At 39.0% G+C, this 18,223-nt stretch overlaps 1 protein-coding gene across 1 annotated transcript; it reads right to left on the bottom strand.

Annotated features, from left to right (window-relative positions):
- Positions 1-14,117: 14,117 nt before the first annotated feature.
- On the bottom strand, positions 14,118-17,243 carry LOC148140624 (uncharacterized). Its single transcript, XM_087978972.1, has 2 exons — positions 16,876-17,243; positions 14,118-15,022 (listed from the first exon to the last, which is right to left on the bottom strand). Exons 1-2 carry the CDS (start codon positions 16,997-16,999, stop codon positions 14,118-14,120), a joined length of 1,029 nt encoding a protein of 342 aa, XP_087835098.1. The 5' UTR covers positions 17,000-17,243.
- Between the last annotated feature and the right edge of the window lie 980 nt (positions 17,244-18,223).

The following is an 18,223-nucleotide window of genomic DNA, read 5'->3' as shown; positions in this document are numbered from 1 at the left end:
TTTCAATGTACTGTGAAATCCTGCTCTTGTAGAGGTGATTAGTGTAACTGGGAGAATAAAAGCAAATATTGAAATCATTTTATAATGAAGTGAGTCCATAATGTTACATCTAGACTGCATCTCAGAATCGATTTGATCCAGCTGGGACAGATAAGGCTCGTTGCACTTGGATTTTTCATGTAGACGTCATTATGTAGAGTACACTTTCATCTAAACCTTTGTGAACAAGAGCAAGGCGTCGAAATAATAATGTATTACATTCTGATGTTAACCCAAGTAAATGATGAATATTATTGCAAAAGTTGACAATCGATATTGACCATTTTATTTGACATATTGAAAACGTTCTTCCATGTTCTTTACCTCTATCATAATTTACCTGTCTTCCACCAATCCACAATATTATGATAATTATTTCACAAATACTTCTCTCATTGTAACAAATAGTAGTTCGCAAACAGCTATCCCCATTCTGTGTGTTAATATGTCCCTTTTCCTTCCTGTTATATCGTTTACTCAGGAATGATATTTTCCTTACAGCAAATGCTAGATGTACTCAGTATATTATAACAATGTAAAATGTTGGAGCCTGCATCTTGATTGTTTTTATGCATTGTCTCCATTCTCCCAACAAGACAAAAGAAAATCTGTCTTCTTCCATCTTAAATGCATTCAATAAAAGTGCACTCAACACTTTTCTGGTAGACAATTCAAAAGATTCATAATCATCTAAGTAATAATCTCTCCTCATCTCAGTACTGTTCATTTTTAGAATGTATCTCCAAATTCCCCGGTCAAGGGTCTCAATCTTTTGATGTCTCCCCTTTGAGTCAGCTTCTCATCTTTTGTGGAAACATCTGAGGCTTTGGTTATTGAATTCATAGTCACTCTGTTTATCTTCACTGATGTTGCATAACCTTCTGTGTAGTTCCAGTTTCTTCAAAGCTCTAACCACAATATATGATTACAGTATAAAGTAGACTCAGAGTAATTAAATAGGAAAATATCAAAGCTTAGTCTTCTTCACTTGTAAACATGGAACATTTGAAACAAGATAGATGAAGCTGTGGGTAGTGAAGCATTGCTTTCCAGACGGGATGCCTATGATCAGTCGTAAATATTTAGATGTGAGTATAAGAGATATCGCTTGCAAGTTTGCAGATGACACCAGAATTTGTGATGTAGTGGACATTCAAGGTTATCTCAGAGTACAACGGGAACATGATGAGGTGGACCGATAAGAGTACGAGTGGCATGTGGAATTTAATTTAGATAAATGTAAAGTGTTACATTTTGGTACAGTAAGTCAGGGCTGGACTTATAATATTAATGTTAAAGTCTGGGGAGAGTTGTCAAACAAACAGACCTTGGGATGTAGGTTCAAAGTTCCTTGAAAGTGAAGTATCAGGTAGACAGGGTGGTGAAGAAGTGTAGTGATTGGAACCAGTAGGATCTCATTGTCTATGAGATCCTTGAATGGGGCAATCAGGAAGCCCTGGCTGACTAATATAAACAGGGAATTTAGAATCTCCTCAGTTCAGGGGACTAACACCAAGCTGCTTGGTCACATCCAGTGAAATATGTACAAGTCAATAAAGTGGACTTGGTATCGCAATATCGACTCCCATGCAGTTATTTCAAATGGTTTATAAAATCATGAGGCACATGAATACGGTGCATAGTCAAAGTCTTTTTCTCAGGATGGGCGAGTCCATAACTAGAGGGTATAGATTTAAGATGAGAGGGTAAATATTTAAAAGAGACCTTGGGGGCAGCGCTTTCATGCAGAAAAGTGGAGCATATATTGAATGAACTGTCAGAGGACATTTTGGAGACTGGTACAATTACATTTAAAAGAATATCTGGTAGGCGTGCACAATATAATCTGAAGATTCTGCTGCTCTGCTGTATAATTCTATGACATTATGACTCCATGATGGCACAAATGGAAGTAAGTGTCAGCCATTACAGAGACGTGGTGACCGGCTGATCAAGACTGTGAACTGAATATAGCAGAGTGTTCACCCTTCCTGAAAAGCAGGCAAATAGGCAATTCGGTGGGGTAGCATTAATAAGAAAGGAATGTGTCAGCGTGCACAAAAATAATGATATAAGTGTTCATGATGTGGAACCAGTTTGGCTAGAGGCAATATAAAGCAAAGTCAATATGTTATAGGTGGAAGTCACCTATAGGCTTCCAGAGAGTTGCTTCACTGTATAAACCTGGAAATGGTGGAGGTGTGAAAATAGAACCCTACAACTTTCATGAGTGGTTTTGTTCTGTATATCAACGCAGCAATTCAGCTGGACAAGTATTAGATCGAAGACAATATTGTCAGCTTACATCAGGGATGGTTTCTTGAAGCAGTATGCTACAATATCTAGCCAGAAACAGATTTTGTTAGATACAGTAATGTGTAAAATGATAGATTAATGAGAAGGCTTGTTGTTAAGGATCCTGTTATGAGTCATGATCACAGGTTCGTAGAATTTGAAATTCAGTTTCAGAGACTCCAACCCCAGTCTCAAGCCAATGTCCCTAACTAAAATAAGACAATTACAGAGGTATGAAGAAAGAGTTGTCTCAATCAGGCTGGATAAATAGATAAAGCAGAAAGTCAATGAATAAGTAGTGACCGATATTTCAAGACATATCAGAGTAGTCAGGAAAATTTATTCCATTGAAAAGGTATGGTTTGATGAAGTAGTTTCAGTCGGATGATCCCCAGAATGGATAGATTGTCTTATATGCAAAGATTCAACAGGATGGCTCCCTACACTTGAAATTTAGATGAATGAGAAGGGATCCCACCGAAAAAAAAATATAGGATTATAGAGTCATTGATTCACACAGCATGAAAACAGACCCTTCGGTCCAACCAGTCAATGGCGACCGTAATGTCAAACTAAACTAATCCCAGTTGCCTGAACTTGGCCCATAACCTATAAGCATTTTTCATTCACATATTTATACAAGTGTCTCCACTTCCTCTGGAGGTTCATTCCACAAAGGAACCACTCTTCTTTTAAAAAACTAATTGCCCCCATGTGTTTTTAAATATTTTTTCTCTTACCTTAAAATATGCCCCGTCTTCTTGAAATCCCCATCCTAGAGCAAGATACCTGACAGTCACCTTATCTACACCCCTCATGATTTTATAAACTATTATAAGATCGCCCTTCAGCTTTCTACGCTGTAGTGAAAGAAACCTATCCAGCTTCTCTTTATAATTGCAACCCTCCATTCCTGGAAACATCCTGGAATATCTTTTCTGAATCCTCTCTAGCTGAATCATATCCTTCCTATAAATAGCCGAGCAGAACTGCACTCAGTACTCCAAAAGAAGCCTCACCATAGCCTAGAACAACCTTAGCATAACTCCGATACTCAAAAGATCTGAGCAATGAAGGAAAGCGTGCTAAACACCTTATTAACCATCATATCTGTATATGATACAAACTTCACGAAATTATGTACCTGAATCCTTATGTTTCTCTGTTCGAAAAACACTCCCCAAGGCCTGACTTTTAATTTTGTAAGTCTTGCCCTTGCTTGTTTTAACAAAATGCAATACTACATTTTATCCAAATTAAACTTCATCTGCCACTTGTCAGCCCACAGACCCAATTAATCAAGATCCCGTTTATAATTTTATACCACCTTCTTCGCTTTTTTGCTGTACTACTAATGTTGTTATCATCCACAAACTTACTAGCTATGACCTTCTATATGCTCAGCTAATTCATTTGCATGAATGACAAACAAAAGTAGACCCAGCACCAATCCCGGTGGAACATTGCTGATTACAGGCCTCTAGTCCAAAAAAACCTCGACCATTACTCTCTGCCTCCTGTCATTAAATAAATTCTGTATACAATTGGCAAATCCACTCTGAATCCCACATGACCTAACTTTATTAATTAGTCTACTAGGTAGCACCTGGTCAAAGGCGTTCTGAGAATCCAGATAAATAATGTCTACCAGACAGTTCTCATCATTGTTCTTGCATACTTCCACAAAAAAACTCAATCAAGTTCGTGAGGCATGGTTTCCCTCGGAAAATAAATCATGTTGGAAGCCCCTAATCATTCCTTGCCTCTCCACATGCATATAAAACCTATATTTCAGAATCGCCTCCCACAACTTACCCACCACCAAAGTCAAACTCACAGGTCTATAGTTGTCAGGTTTCTCCATACATCCCCTCTGAGAAAAAGGTAAAATGTCAGCCACTCCCTGGACATCTGGCGCCTTATGTTTACTTATAGATGACACAAATATTTCTGCAAATGGCCCTGTAATTACCTTCCTAACTTCCCACAACATCCCAGGATACACTGGATCATGCTCCGGGAGATTTGTCCATCTTTATATTTTCTAAGACTTCCATCACTTCTTCCTCTGTAAAGTTAACTGTTTTCAAAACGTCAGTGTTTATGTCCCTGCGTTCTCTAGCCTCTATTTGTTTCTCCACAGGTGCGAAGTACACATTTAATCTCTCTCCCATCTCCAGATATTCAACAAAATTATGATTTATTTGATCTTTCAGGTGCCCTCTATCTCTAGTTGTTCGCTTGCTCTTAATGTACTTGCACAATCGCTTTGAATTTTCGTTAACCCTGTTTGCCTCATTGTGTCTCTTTGCCTTTCTGATCACCCTTTTAAGAATGGCTCGACACTAATTCGATAGCTCAAGAAATACATTTGAATTCAGTTGACTGTATCTAACATATGTTGTTTTTTTCTTGACTAGAACGTCAAGGTTCATACCTTGTTCTCTAATCCCACCCGCCCTACCTTTCACTCTAACAGGAACATAATGATTCTGAAACTTCGTCATCACACTTTTAAAAACCTTCCACTTATCAGATAGCCCTGTCCTGTTGAACAGTCTATTCCAGTCATTTTTAAAAAATTCTTGTCTACACTATTGAAATTTGCATTACGGTTAAAAAATCAACTTTTCTGTAAGACTTGGTCTGTTCCATAACGATTATAAAATAAATGGAATTACAAACACTCGACCCAAGTGTTGCCCTCCTATCACTTCAGACACTTGAGTTGTCTTATTACCTAAGAAATGTCGAATGTTACTCCTTCTCGATTAGGAACATACACATATTAAAAGTTTTCTTGAACACATTTCATAAATTTTCATTATCCAAACCTTTATCATTATGCCAGTCCCAGTCAATGTTTGGAAATTTAAAATCACACAATGTTACAACCGTACTATTCTTACATATGATTGAAATCTCACAACGTAACCGGTCCTCAATTTCTCTCTGACTATTTAGGGGTCTATAGTACAAGCACATCAAGATGATCAACCTTTTCTTGTCTCTAAATTCAACCCATATTTTCACTGAACGATTTTCCCAAATATCTTCTCTGGTTGCAGCAGTAATTTTTTTTCTTATTCAAAAACTCACATACCCAGCCTCTTTTGAGTCTTGCTCTCTATCCTTCTCTATCGCTCTAGTCTTCTTATAGTATCTGAAACAGGCAGCTGTGCATAGCCACGGTTTGTTTAAGACTGAGATAGCTAGTTTCTTGATCAGGAAGGGAACCAATGATTTTAAGGAAAGAGCAGGAAATGGATGAGAACATGATCAGATCAGCCATTGTCCCATTGATTTGGTAGAACAGTTAAAAAGGGCCTGCTCGTGTTCTGATTTCTTGATGGTCTATGCCTTTATGAGATAGACGAACTCTGCTTTATAAGATAACTGAACTATAGTGGTAAATTGAGCGTGACCTCGCTTGACATCAAGGCAACATTTAATTGAGTGTGTCGTTAGGTATCCTTCACAAAACTGGAGTTAATGAGAATCAGAAGTGAAGCTCTTTGATGTTTCAACTCATACGTCGTGCAAAGGAAGACAGTTATGAATATCGGAAATCAGTCACCTCAGCTCTTTGCCTACTCTGCAAGCGTTCCTATTGGCACCAAATCCAAAAACATCCATTCCCTCCACACTGACACTCAGTAGCAGCAGTGTGTACTCTCTGCAATGTGCATGGCAGAAATTCACAAATATCCTTAGACAGCAGTTTTCAAATGGTCTCTTCGATGTAGAAGGACAAGGACAGCAGATACATGGGAATACCAGCACCCGAAGTCTTGCTTTAATGAGAGAACAGTCCTATTGGTTGGTCAGTCTACCACAACTTTTTTCTTTACTCCTTCGAGCTGGACTTGCTTTCTCCATCCAGTTGGTTTCGAGAAGGTTTTGAATATTTAACTAAGGAACAGTAGAATAGCTAAATCTCAGCTAGAGGCCATGCTGTCCGTTGTGTGTCTGGACAGAGGGGAGAGCTCATGTGAACTGAGGCTGCTGAACTTTAGATTAGATTAGATTACTTACAGTGTGGAAACAGGCCCTTCGGGCCAACAAGTCCACACCGCCCTGCCGAAGCGCAACCCACCCATACCCCTACATTTACCCCTTACCTAACACTTCGGGCAATTTAGCATGGCCAATTCACCTGACCTGCACATCTTTGGACTGTGGGAGGAAACCGGACCACCCGGGGGAAACCCACGCAGACACGGGGAGAACATGAAAACTCCACACAGTCAGTCGCCTGAGGCAGGAATTGAACCCGGATCTCTGGCGCTGTGAGGCAGCAGTGCTAACCACTGTGCCACTGTGCCACCGTGCCGCCTCTCTCTGTTGCCTGTAACAGTGCACATCTTTGTCTTCCCATCATTCACCATCTCCCTTTTGAAAACTACAATTGAGTCTAATCATACGGCACTTTCCTCAGCAGTCAATTACAGATACTAACCAGTGAGTGCATGTCTACTTAATCGTGTGGCCTTTGATTCTAAGACAATGAGCTTAAACGAGTGTCCTTTGTTTCTCAAATCCAATGGAAGCCAACTCTCCTGATGTTCTCTATTCAGGCTCCACAACCATTGAAGAAAGGATGAGAGTACGTATTACCACTCACATGATCTATTTAACTGCTGTTCTCGTTCTTTGGGTTCCATCTCAAAATATTGTTCACTCATAGAGTCATAGAGATGGACAACATAGAAACAGACCTTTGGTCCAACTCGTTCATGCTGACCAGATATCCCATCCTAGGATACTCCAAGGTGCCAGTATTTGGCCCATATCCCTCTAAACCCATCCTATTCATATACCCATCCACATGACTTATAAATGTTGCAATTGTACCACTTCGTCTTGATGCTCATTCCATACATGTGCCACTCTCTATGTGAAAACGTTGCCCCTTAGGTCTCTTTTATATCTTTCCCCTTTCACCCTGGACCTCTGCTTTCTCATTCTGGACTCCCCCACCTGAGGGAAAAGGCTCAAAACGTTGTCAACCTCTATAAGGTCACCCCTCAGCCTTTGATGTTCCAGAGAAAGCAGCCCCAGCCCATTCATCCTCTCCCTAAAACTCAAATCCTCCAACCCTGGCAACATCCTTGTATTTTTTCTTCTGAATCATTTCAAGTTTCACAACATCCTTCCGATAGGAAGGAGACCAGAATTGCACGCAACATTCCGAAAGTGGCCTAACCAACATCCTGTACAGCCGCAACATGACCTCCCAACTCCTACACTCAATACTCTAACCAGTAAAGGAAAGCAAACCGAATGCCCTCTTCAGTCTCCTATCTACCTGCGACTCCACTTTCAAGGAACTATGAACCTGCATTCCAAGATATCTTTGTTCAGCAACACTCCCTATGAACTTATCGTTAAGTGTGTGGGTTCTGCTCTAATTTGCTTTCTCAAACTGCAGCACCTTATACTCCTCCCATCTTTCTGCACTCCATCTTCAGCATATCATAACCTTTTCCTAGTTTCATTCGGTTCTGAAGAAGGGTCACTGTACTCAAACGTTAACAGTGCATTTTCTCCACAGATACTGCCAGACAATTCACGTTTGTATTTATTTTTGACTCTTAGTGTTCCTACCCGCCACCCATTATTATTCGACGTCATCTGCGATGCTCCCTCATTAAATTATTTATTTGTCCTTATCTATTAGGACCATTCCCCCCCCCCCCCCCCCCCCCCCCCCCCCCCCCCACAGTTCTTTGTCATTCTGTCTACGTTTTCAGAATGTTCTCTCCCCTGTGTTGTTTATTTCTTGGTGTTGTTTTGAACTTGTGACAGCAACAGTGAAATATCATTTGTGACAGCAGTTCGCTTGCCTTTGTGGTACTTTGCACCTTCAATTTTAATTTCATTTTTTGACTATTGTCTGAACAGATACGCTATACAACACGCATTATTAAACTCTGCCCCTTCCTGTTGCACTATGTTGGTCCTTTCTCCATCTCGCATCTGTTGCCTCAGTCTTTCTCTTGTCAGATTTATGCATTTCCCTTTAAGCTAAACTCATGTTCACTCTTATTAATTTAAAGCCGATTACCACGGAAAAATTCTAATCCTGGAAAGGAAAGTTTCTCTAGTATTCTTATCATCAGTTCTGCACTTGTCACCAGACTCTCCAACTTCACTTTGTATAATGGAGCACTTCTTCACTCACCGTGAAGTCCACACACTACCACTTTTTACTGTCAATACTCCTTCCAATTTACATATCCCATCATCTTTCAACACTAAAATTGATATGTTCACAATAGCGCATGGTCACCAGCCATTTAATTTATTTAGCCACTTTTTCAAATGAAATTTAAAAAGCTTCCACATCATTCTCATCAAATGTAAGCAAAGCTTGGACAAATGTAAATAGATCCCCATCAGGTTTTAGCTACGATGGGCTTGCTTGTCATCACGGCTCTTCCTAGTCAGCCCACCTTCGAACTTCACCTCTGCCCATTTAAGTCGACTTTCCTCTCTGATTGCCAACTTCTGAAGTTAAACCTCTCTCTCTCGCTCTCTGCTTTTCTTCTGCCAGAGCTATGTTTTCCTTTTTCTCCTTTTAGGGCTATTCTTTCCCTTTAGTTTTATTTTTACATGCCATTGCTTCCATTTCCTTTGCCTATAATTCAAGTTACTTCATTTGTAATTGAAGTTTTGGCCATTTCTAAAGAGTCAAATGGCATTTCTCACAATCATAAATGTCAAGCTATTGCTACAATTGTCTCCCATTTGTGCACGGACAAAGGCAACCCCAACTACAGTTGGTCTGCCAATTCCAAAATCCTTGCCTTGCACAGTATCTGTAAAACTCCCGAAATGCCTTCTTCCAACCAGACAAACTTCGTAATAAGCCATTACTACACAAGGTACACACTGTTTAAATCCAGCCGAATTCAACACCTGAAATGAAAGCACACTGACACTTACTTTTTTGCTACTATTGAGTCAATAATCTTATGCTTAACCAGTAATTAATGATCCTGATCGTGGAAAAGGGCCCCTAGTTTGTTATGGACCAGACCAGAACCCCGGAAAATATTTTAAAAAGGTAGGCTAGACCGAAGTGTTTTCTTATTTAAAGGGAAAGGTAAATTCGTCTGGTCAAACTACTCGACGTAAAGCAAAACACAATTTATTCAAACCCTGTCGTTAAAATACAACAAAAGAAAGAAGAACTTAGAATTAATTAAATCTATTGGAAGATTGAACAGAACAATAACTGCAGGACCTATTACTATTTAACTGTTCCAAAATAATAACATGCCCTAAACACTCTCAGTGTCAAAAAAGTAAATTCAGTAAACAGATTTTGACTTATATGCAATCCATCAGCCTAAGAAGAGAGTCCCCAGGTTTTGTTCGTAATCGAGAGAGGGGAAAATGGCTTCCACTTCTTCAATCCCACAATGGTAAATGCTGCAAGCAAATAGAAAAACCCTTGCTCTGTGAGAGCTTGGTCACACCCACTCAGGCTACTTCTATTTTTCCACCATTTAAAACAAATTCCGAGGCCTCACAAGTTGTTTATTTTTTTCAGAGACTACTGGACAACTGTTCCCAATCTATTTCTAAAAAAAAACACCAGAGAAGTACACACCTCTTAAAGTGACAGCATCGTCGCTCTGAGTTAACTCATTCTTTCAAGTTTTCCTTCCAGGACAGCTGAAATATTTTTTGGATCTTGTTTTGGTTCTGATGGCTTGAAATTCCTTTCAGATCTGACAACACGATGATTTCCAAACAAAATCTGGCAGACTGGATACTTCACTAATGGATGTGCTTTAGCTGGGGTAGAAAGGAATAGTTGTCAAAATAAGATTAATGGCCCCCGTTTGTTTTCTCTGATTTATGCATACTTTATAAATATTCCATCAATTAACAATATGGGCATTCAGTTTGGGGTTTATTTATTAGGATTTAGGCATCACTGGCAAGGGAATTGCTGTTCTCTAATTTCCCTCAAGCTAATTGGCTTTCACTTCCAAGGGGTTGATAAAAATCAATACAGTACTATAGGTCTGGGGGGCAGTGCAGGCAAATTGTATATGGCCATAATGAATAGGAGCTGAATTAGTTCATTCGACCAATCATGTCTGCTCTGCCGTTCACTCATGGCTGATACATTTCTGAACCCCACTCCCCTGCCTTCTCCCAATAACTCTTGACCTTAATCAAGAACCCTGTCTATCTCTGTCTTAAATATACTCTATGACTTGGCATCCACTGCTGCCTACGGCAGTGAGTTCCACAGATTCGCCAACCTTTGAGTGAAGAAATGCTTCAATGCAGTTCTAAAAGGTCGTCCCTGCACTCTGAATCTACGCCCTCCAGTCTCAGCGACTCAAACCAGCGGAAACAGTTTCTTCACACCCCTTCTATCCAGGAATTGCAGTATTCTGTAAATTTCAATGAGATATCACTCTCATCTTTCTAATCTCCATTGGGAATTGATCCGGAGTCATTAATGGCTCCTCATACAATATACCTGTCATCCTCTGGATCACGTTTGTAAGCTTCCTTTGCACCCCATCCAAAACTAGCACAACTCCCTTTAGAAACTGGGCCCAAAACAACTCATAATGTTTCAAATGCAGTCTGACTAGAGCCTTATATAGCCTCAGGGGTACATCTCTGCTCTTGTAGTCTAATCCTCTGGGAATAATTGCCTTCCTAAACGCCAACTAAACTTACATGCTAACTATAAGAGAGTCCTAAACTGGAACTCCACGTCCCTTTGTGCTTCAGATTTCCATAACGAAAATATTCCAGACCCATACTAATCAGAACAAAGTGCGTAATGCCACATTTTCCCACATTTTATTACATCTTCCACTTTTTGCTAACTCGCCTAGCCCATCCAGATCTTTCAGAAGCCTCCCTGCTTCCTCAACATTACCTTCCTTTCAACCTATCTCTATATTATCTGCAAATTCAGCAAACATGCTCTCAGTTCCTTTGTCCAAATTATTTATATATAATGTCATTAGTTGCGGTTCCAGCAACCGACTGCTTTCCTGAGAAATACCACTTTATCCTGATTGTCTAACTTGCGCCAGTCAGCCATCCTCTATCCATGCCAGTACCTTGCCCTAAAACCATGAGGTCTAATCTTATTTAACAGCCTCCTGTGCGGCACCTTATCAAGGGACTTCTGAAAATCCAAACAGATCACACCTAATGGCTCTCTTTTGACCTGTATACCTGTCATCTCCTCAAAGAAGTAGAACAAGTTTGTCTAGCATGACTTCAAAATATGGCAGATTACTTTCCATCAGCGACATTTGAAAAAAATGAAACAGATAGGTTTTTTTAACAGTAATTTAAATAGTTTAATGCTTTTATTAAACTAAAATAGTTCAGTACTGACACCAGCTTTCAGTGACAGATTTCATTAACTAAATTCCCATTCTCCCCTAATTGCTATCGTGAATCTTGAATGCAAATCCCCAAGGTTTTGCCTTGGACCTTTGAAATACCAGCCCTATTACATTACTGCTACTTAGCCGAACACCTAGTAGATGCTTAGTTATAACCAGTAACTGCTTGGAGCTGATGTATCTATTTCCAAATTGCTTTCTGACTGCTTTTAAAAAGTTACCCTTTACAGAATTGCAACTATTTCCTATCTTCCTTTGTTCTAAAGTTCACATTCCCAAATGATAATGATGCACATTCTACCACTTTATCACAAAGGGAGCTAAACTGCAATATATTTCAGAAGAAAGGCATGGATAGTAGTTGCAGGCATGTGCAAAGATGTAGCTTATGGACTTACAGAATAATGTGAATGCTTTCACCATTAGTGATTGTTATGTAAAGCTCAAAATCATCGAGCCAAAGGCAAGTCATTGAGTTGTTTGGAAAATTAAATTTGCAGGAAGCAAAAGAGTAACAAGTATAAAGTCTGTTATGAAGAAGACTCATTCGACTCAAGAAGACCTTGATCCTATTTTCTCTTTGCAGATGATGCCAGAACTGCTGAGTTTCTCCAACAGTTGCTGTTTTTGCTTGTGAGAGAGTAGAAACACTGGCAAGTATTCCAACTGTCAGGATGTAAATAACCATGTGAGGATCGGTTTTGGGACTGGACTATTCACATTTATTATTAACATGATAAACAGATGAAAAATTTTTACAGATTTGCAGATGACAATGTGACAAGCAATATTATAGGTGATAAAGATGAAAACATGAAATGACAATAAGATATTATTCAGTTCAGTAAATGTCTGAATTTTTGGTAAGTTGATTTAAATAGGATGTTATTTATTTTTGACCAAAGAAGGTGAAAACAAGGTGCTTTCTAAACAGTGAAAAATCAGATAACAGTGTAAGCCCGAAGTAAATTGGAGTCTGGGAATATAAATCATCATTCAAATGCAATGAGTATGTATTGAATATATCATGGAAACCAAATGGAACAATGGGTTGTTTATTTGGAGGATTAGAATACAAGAAGGCAGTAGACATATTTTAACTTTACAAAACCCTGACTGGACCACATCTGAAATAGTTTGAGCAACTCTGACACCACACCTCAGCAAGCAGATATTGGAGTTGGAGATAATGCCGATACTGTTTACAAGAAAGATGCTTCGAATGATAAAAACGAAGCCCATGAAGGAGATAAAGGAAATTAGAGTTTCATTCCCTGGAAACTGTTACAATGTCTGAAATGTGGGACTAAATTTGAATTTGATTTAACTTTGTCGGTAAATAAACTTGAGCAAAACATTGTTTGTCACGAGGTTGAATCACCTTTGATAACAGTTGATTGTCATTGCCGATGTTTGAAAAGATTTGGAGCTCAGGTTGATGATGTTTATGCAAGTTAGCTCGCTGAGCTGGAAGGTTTACTTTCGGATGTTTCAGCACGGTGACTAGGTGATATCATCAGTGAGAGTCTCCAGTGAAGCACTGGTCGTATGTCCCATATCTTTATTTATCGTCTTGGTTTCTTAAAGTGGGTGATTTCATTTCCAGATCTTTTTTCAAGGGAAAGTAGATGGCGTCTAAATCGATGTGTTTTTTGATAGAGTTCCAGAATCAAATCCAAACAACCAGACACAACACAACCAAAAGCTACAGCCACATTACCATACATCAAACACATTTCAGAAATGAGATCCAGATTACTCAGACCGCTTGGCATCCTGGTAGCCCACACACCTACCAACACACTGAAACAGTGACTAATGAATCGAAAGGATCCATTAGATATTATCAGCAAAACTAATGTAATTTACAAAATACAATGCAAGTACTGTGAAAAATACTACATCGGACAAACAAACAAGAAACATGCCACCAGGATACACGAACACCAACTAGCCTCCAAAAAACACGACCCACTGTCACTAGATTCCGTACATGCAGACAAAGAAGGGCACTACTTTGACTGGGACAGCACACACATCTTACAACAAGCAAAACAAAGACTTGCACGATAATTCCGAGAGACATTCTAACCGGAACTCCATCAATAAACACATCAATTTAGACCCCATCGACATTTGCTTGAAAAAAAATAATCGGAAATGACATCACCCACCTTAAGAAACCAACCTTTAAACAGAGAGGTGGGACATACTACCAGCACTTCACGGGGACTCTCACTGACGATGTTGCCTAGTTATGGTGACAAAACGTCTGAAAACAAACCTTGCAGCTCAGTGAGCTAACACATCCATAAAATCGAATGACATTTTGAAATGGAACTGTGGTGAGATATTAAGGGCAACATGTCGTTGCAGTACTTTTCCTCATTGAGCTCGTTTACAAATGAGAGTAAAGGGATATTTGAGAGCACACAGCAACTCATGTCTGAACTTACTCTGGGTCACTGTATAAATAGCTGTGTTAGTGCAGCAGCTCAGAAGCTGAAGCATAGTTCCAGTCTTTTCATAAGTTTCAAAAGGGCTAAGTAGAGATGAGAGAGTAAAGACACTTGTAATTCGATAATGTAGGAAATATGTGACTGACGTTATCCAGAGTATGATAAAACTGCTCGATATTGTGAAGAGTAGAATAATGGACCTTCTGCGATTCTTCATCTCAGGGTCCTTGTCATTTTCACCATTGTTACTGTGGAGCCAGAGGTTCCTTCGGGCCTGACTGACCATTAATATGTGCCTAACAGTGAGAGCATTCAAAAATAAAATCAATATGAAGGGAAGAATTGGAGTTAACAGCTGTTCAATCCAAGAAAATGCCATCGCCGCAGATTGAAAGTAAATGACTGGTGATGTAAAGCAACCCCATGGTCTATTGTTCACGAGGGCATAAGGAATGTACAAAAAGGCCCAGGGAATGTTTTTCAAACAGAAAACTAAGGTCAGTATGATGGTTACCACAGTAGCAGTTTTCACTGTACAATATTTTAATTTCAAATTCTGACAACAAATGGCTACAAAACGATCAAAGGTAAATGCAACCGTGAACCAGACAGAAATGTCTATGGCAGTCGGAGACAGGAAGAGAATAAACCTACAGATTGGAGTGTACAGCAGCAGAGAGTCCCACCAATAAATTTTAGCAATCTTATGCAATGTCACATTGAAGACAATCACCATGAAATCTGCTGTCGCCATGGCCACCAGGTAGTGAGTGATGCAGGGAGAGACACCGCATTTCCCCCGACACAGTATCAAAATCGTCACCAAGTTAACTATGAGAAGGAGAAATGATTATAGTAAGATAACACGTTGTTGCCAACAATAACGCAACTGCCATGGCACTGGCATCATATTTTCTTTTTGTGTTATAATCTTCTCTAATGAAGATTCTAATTATCCTGGTGAAACAAATTTGTTATGACTTTTTTGGGGTAGTGCACAAATCAACCCATTATTACAGACGTCTTTACAAACATTACAACTTTTATAAAGTCCACAAGGATTCCCCAATTTATCTGACTTTTTTTATCCAGTTTTACAGAAAGCCATAGACTAGGCTTTGTACTTAACAATAATTACTGCTAATAAAAATTAAATAAAACTAAGCCACAAACACGTAATTACAAATCATGGGCGTGTAATGCTGCTACATAAAACTTCAATCCAAATATAACTTACCATTACGTTCATGTACAGGTGCACAAAGTCATAGACACGCACACATACATGCACCCACACGTATATACGCATACACACATAGAGTTCTGGGTGGAAGGATTACTGGGAAAGTACGTCAGTGTTTTGAGTTTACAAAATGATTCTTGTCATTCCTGTGCTGATCATAATGCTGTTTTTCAGTCATCCTTCCCTTCTGTGCCACTGCTTTCCAAGAGGCAACGTGTCTTTGGTCCACTTACCAACGTCACTAACTTATCAATGAAAATTCATAGCAACTACTGAATTAAAAATAACTAGTTTTGTTCAGGCTTAAAGTCACTCACTGCACACAATGGCAGGAGAAAGAGGGAGGGAGAGAGAGGGCTGCTGGCTGGAGGACGCTTAATGACTTCCCATGGTATTGCTCCCACCCCAGTCTCTTCCGTTACCTGAGAATAAATCACATGGCTGAAGATATTTGCCACTGGTAACTACTCAATAAACCACAATTTAATCTGCTGCTTTGGCCAACCAATTTCTGTTTGTATCCAAATCTTTGGCTCCAGTTCATCTCCGAACACTGATGCAACAAACAGTACTGTAAATTTTGTTCACAATGAATATCAAATTATTTGCCTACATGCAGCAGTCCTTGATTTTTTTGAAACCCTCGGACTATGAAGTAGATGCAGGCCATTTAGTCAATCAAGTCTGCTCTGTGATTCAATGAGGTCTGAGCTGGTCTGATAATCTTCAACCCCATATTCTCATCTTTTCCTCATGGCTCTTGATCCCCACAGTCTTTACAAACTGAAGAATCACTGTGGGCACCTGAACCTTTCCTTTTTGCTTGAGCCTTCTGGGCCTTCATTAGCCAGCAACAATCTAGGTGGAAAGATAAAATTGGATGTCACTGAACATAAATCTACACAAGACAAAGACAACAGCTACAGGACATTGAAGGAGAGCTTATTTTTTGGGGCTTTTAAGGGTCAGATTAAAATGAAGCAGAATTAAAAACAAACACAATGCGTGTAATACATAAAATAAGAAGTAAGACAACAACAACAACAACAATAAAAGGGAGCAGGAGAGGATTGTTGAGGTCTCTCATATAAAAGTGTGATCTCGAGATTAAATCATGATTCGGGATATCAGAATAACACACAAGCCAAGATTGAAATGATGCACGAATAGAAAGTAAATGAACACCAAGACTAAAACTACCTAAGAAAGCAGACAACAACAAAAGTGGATGTGAACAACAGAGATTAAAAGAGAATAAAGGGAGGGGTAATGGTGAATGATAAGGTAATGCAATCTTGTTGACAATGTAAAGAGTGCAATATATTGGAGAGAAGGCAACACAAATAAAAACAGAATGTTTGACAGATGACAACATTTTCTGAAAGTGAACGAAACTTTAGTTCTGGAGATGTCTAAATGAGAATAAGGCTCACAGACTTGGATATTATAATAATAGATCTGCTGGGAATAACGTTCGCACGGAGTTTGAACTTACCAGGCACTCCAACTACAGCGAGAATAGGATAGTATTTTGATGTAACTGGAGTCATTTGTGTTTGAAACATTCCCAATGTACTGTAAAATCCCGATGTAGCGGAGACAATTGATGTAGTTTAGAGAATAAAGAGAAAATTTGGAGGTTTTATACTGTAAAGTGAATCAGGAGCCGCAAGGAAATTTGATCCAGCATGTGGAATATATAAGATTGTTATTGCACCTAGGTTTTCCCTGTAGAAATCATTAAGCAAAGCCAAAATTTCATCAGCACCTTTGGGAACAAGAGCAAGATGTCGAAATAATAATGCAATGCATTCTGACTTCAACCTGAGCAAATGGCAATTATTTTTTAAATTCTGCAATTAATTGTGATCATTGTATTTAATGTCTGGAAACCTTTCTTCCGTATTGTTTATGTCTATATCATTTCACCTGTCTCCCACAAACCCAGTTAGTGTTTTTTTTTGTAACTCTATCACTCTAACTCTCCCATTGTGACAAATGGTAGGTGTCAGTGACTTTTATCCTAGTTTGTCATGACCCCATGATTTTTCTTCCTTTTCTTTACATTCTTTACTCCAGACTGATCTTTACCTCATACAGCATGAAAGGGAATTGATGGACGTACTCAGTGTATGATAAGAATGCAAGGAATAAGAAAAATGGAATAGAATTCAAGGTATAGGCCTACAACTTGTAGTGCTAACAAACGAGATCATGGTTCTTTTCTTCGGTACAGCTCTGCACTCCTCATCATTCTTGGTATTCCATGATTACTTATGAGATTTCAAAAAATATTTTTTTTCCATCTTAATAAATTTCAATAATACAGCACCAAACACTCTTCAGCAGAGAATTCCAAATATTCACAACCATGGAAGTAGACAGATCTCTCCTCATCTCACTCTAAAATGATCGACTGCTTGTTATGAGATGGAACTCAGCCTCTGAATTTCTAGCATTTGAAGTATCTTCTGATGTACTGAGGAAAGAAGTGAGATTTTGCCTATCGTGTTAATCCGTTAACTATGTTCATATCCACTGATGCTGCATGATATGCTGAGTATTTCCGTCAAAAATATTGGTGTTATTCACAACAGAATCTTCTTTGCCAGTCAGATTACCTATTATTCTTATAAACTGAGTCTAGGCCGAAACATCAAAGCCATAACAATTAAAACAAGACTTCCTTGTTCCACTACTGCAATCACTTTCCAATAAAAGGATTGGATTCCACTAGGCCTCTTAATACATTGTTATTTCTGCACACTCGTCTTTTCTACTCAATATCT

The sequence above is a fragment of the Chiloscyllium plagiosum genome, unplaced genomic scaffold (genome assembly GCF_037043375.1).
Source record: "Chiloscyllium plagiosum isolate Xiang-an unplaced genomic scaffold, Cpla_swu_hap1 HiC_scaffold_35, whole genome shotgun sequence".
NCBI classification, from domain to species: Eukaryota; Metazoa; Chordata; class Chondrichthyes; order Orectolobiformes; family Hemiscylliidae; genus Chiloscyllium; species Chiloscyllium plagiosum.
This window is presented reverse-complemented; position numbering and strand designations above follow the sequence as displayed.

Bases quoted from the DNA above. Each gene is read 5' to 3' on its own strand.
- LOC148140624 (XM_087978972.1), bottom strand. From the start codon at position 16,999: ATGTTTCAAACACAAATGACTCCAGTTACATCAAAATACTATCCTATT. The intron at 15,023-16,875 runs CCAAGTCTGTGA...TCCTTCTCATAG, and splicing joins CAGATCTATTATTATAATAT to TTAACTTGGTGACGATTTTG.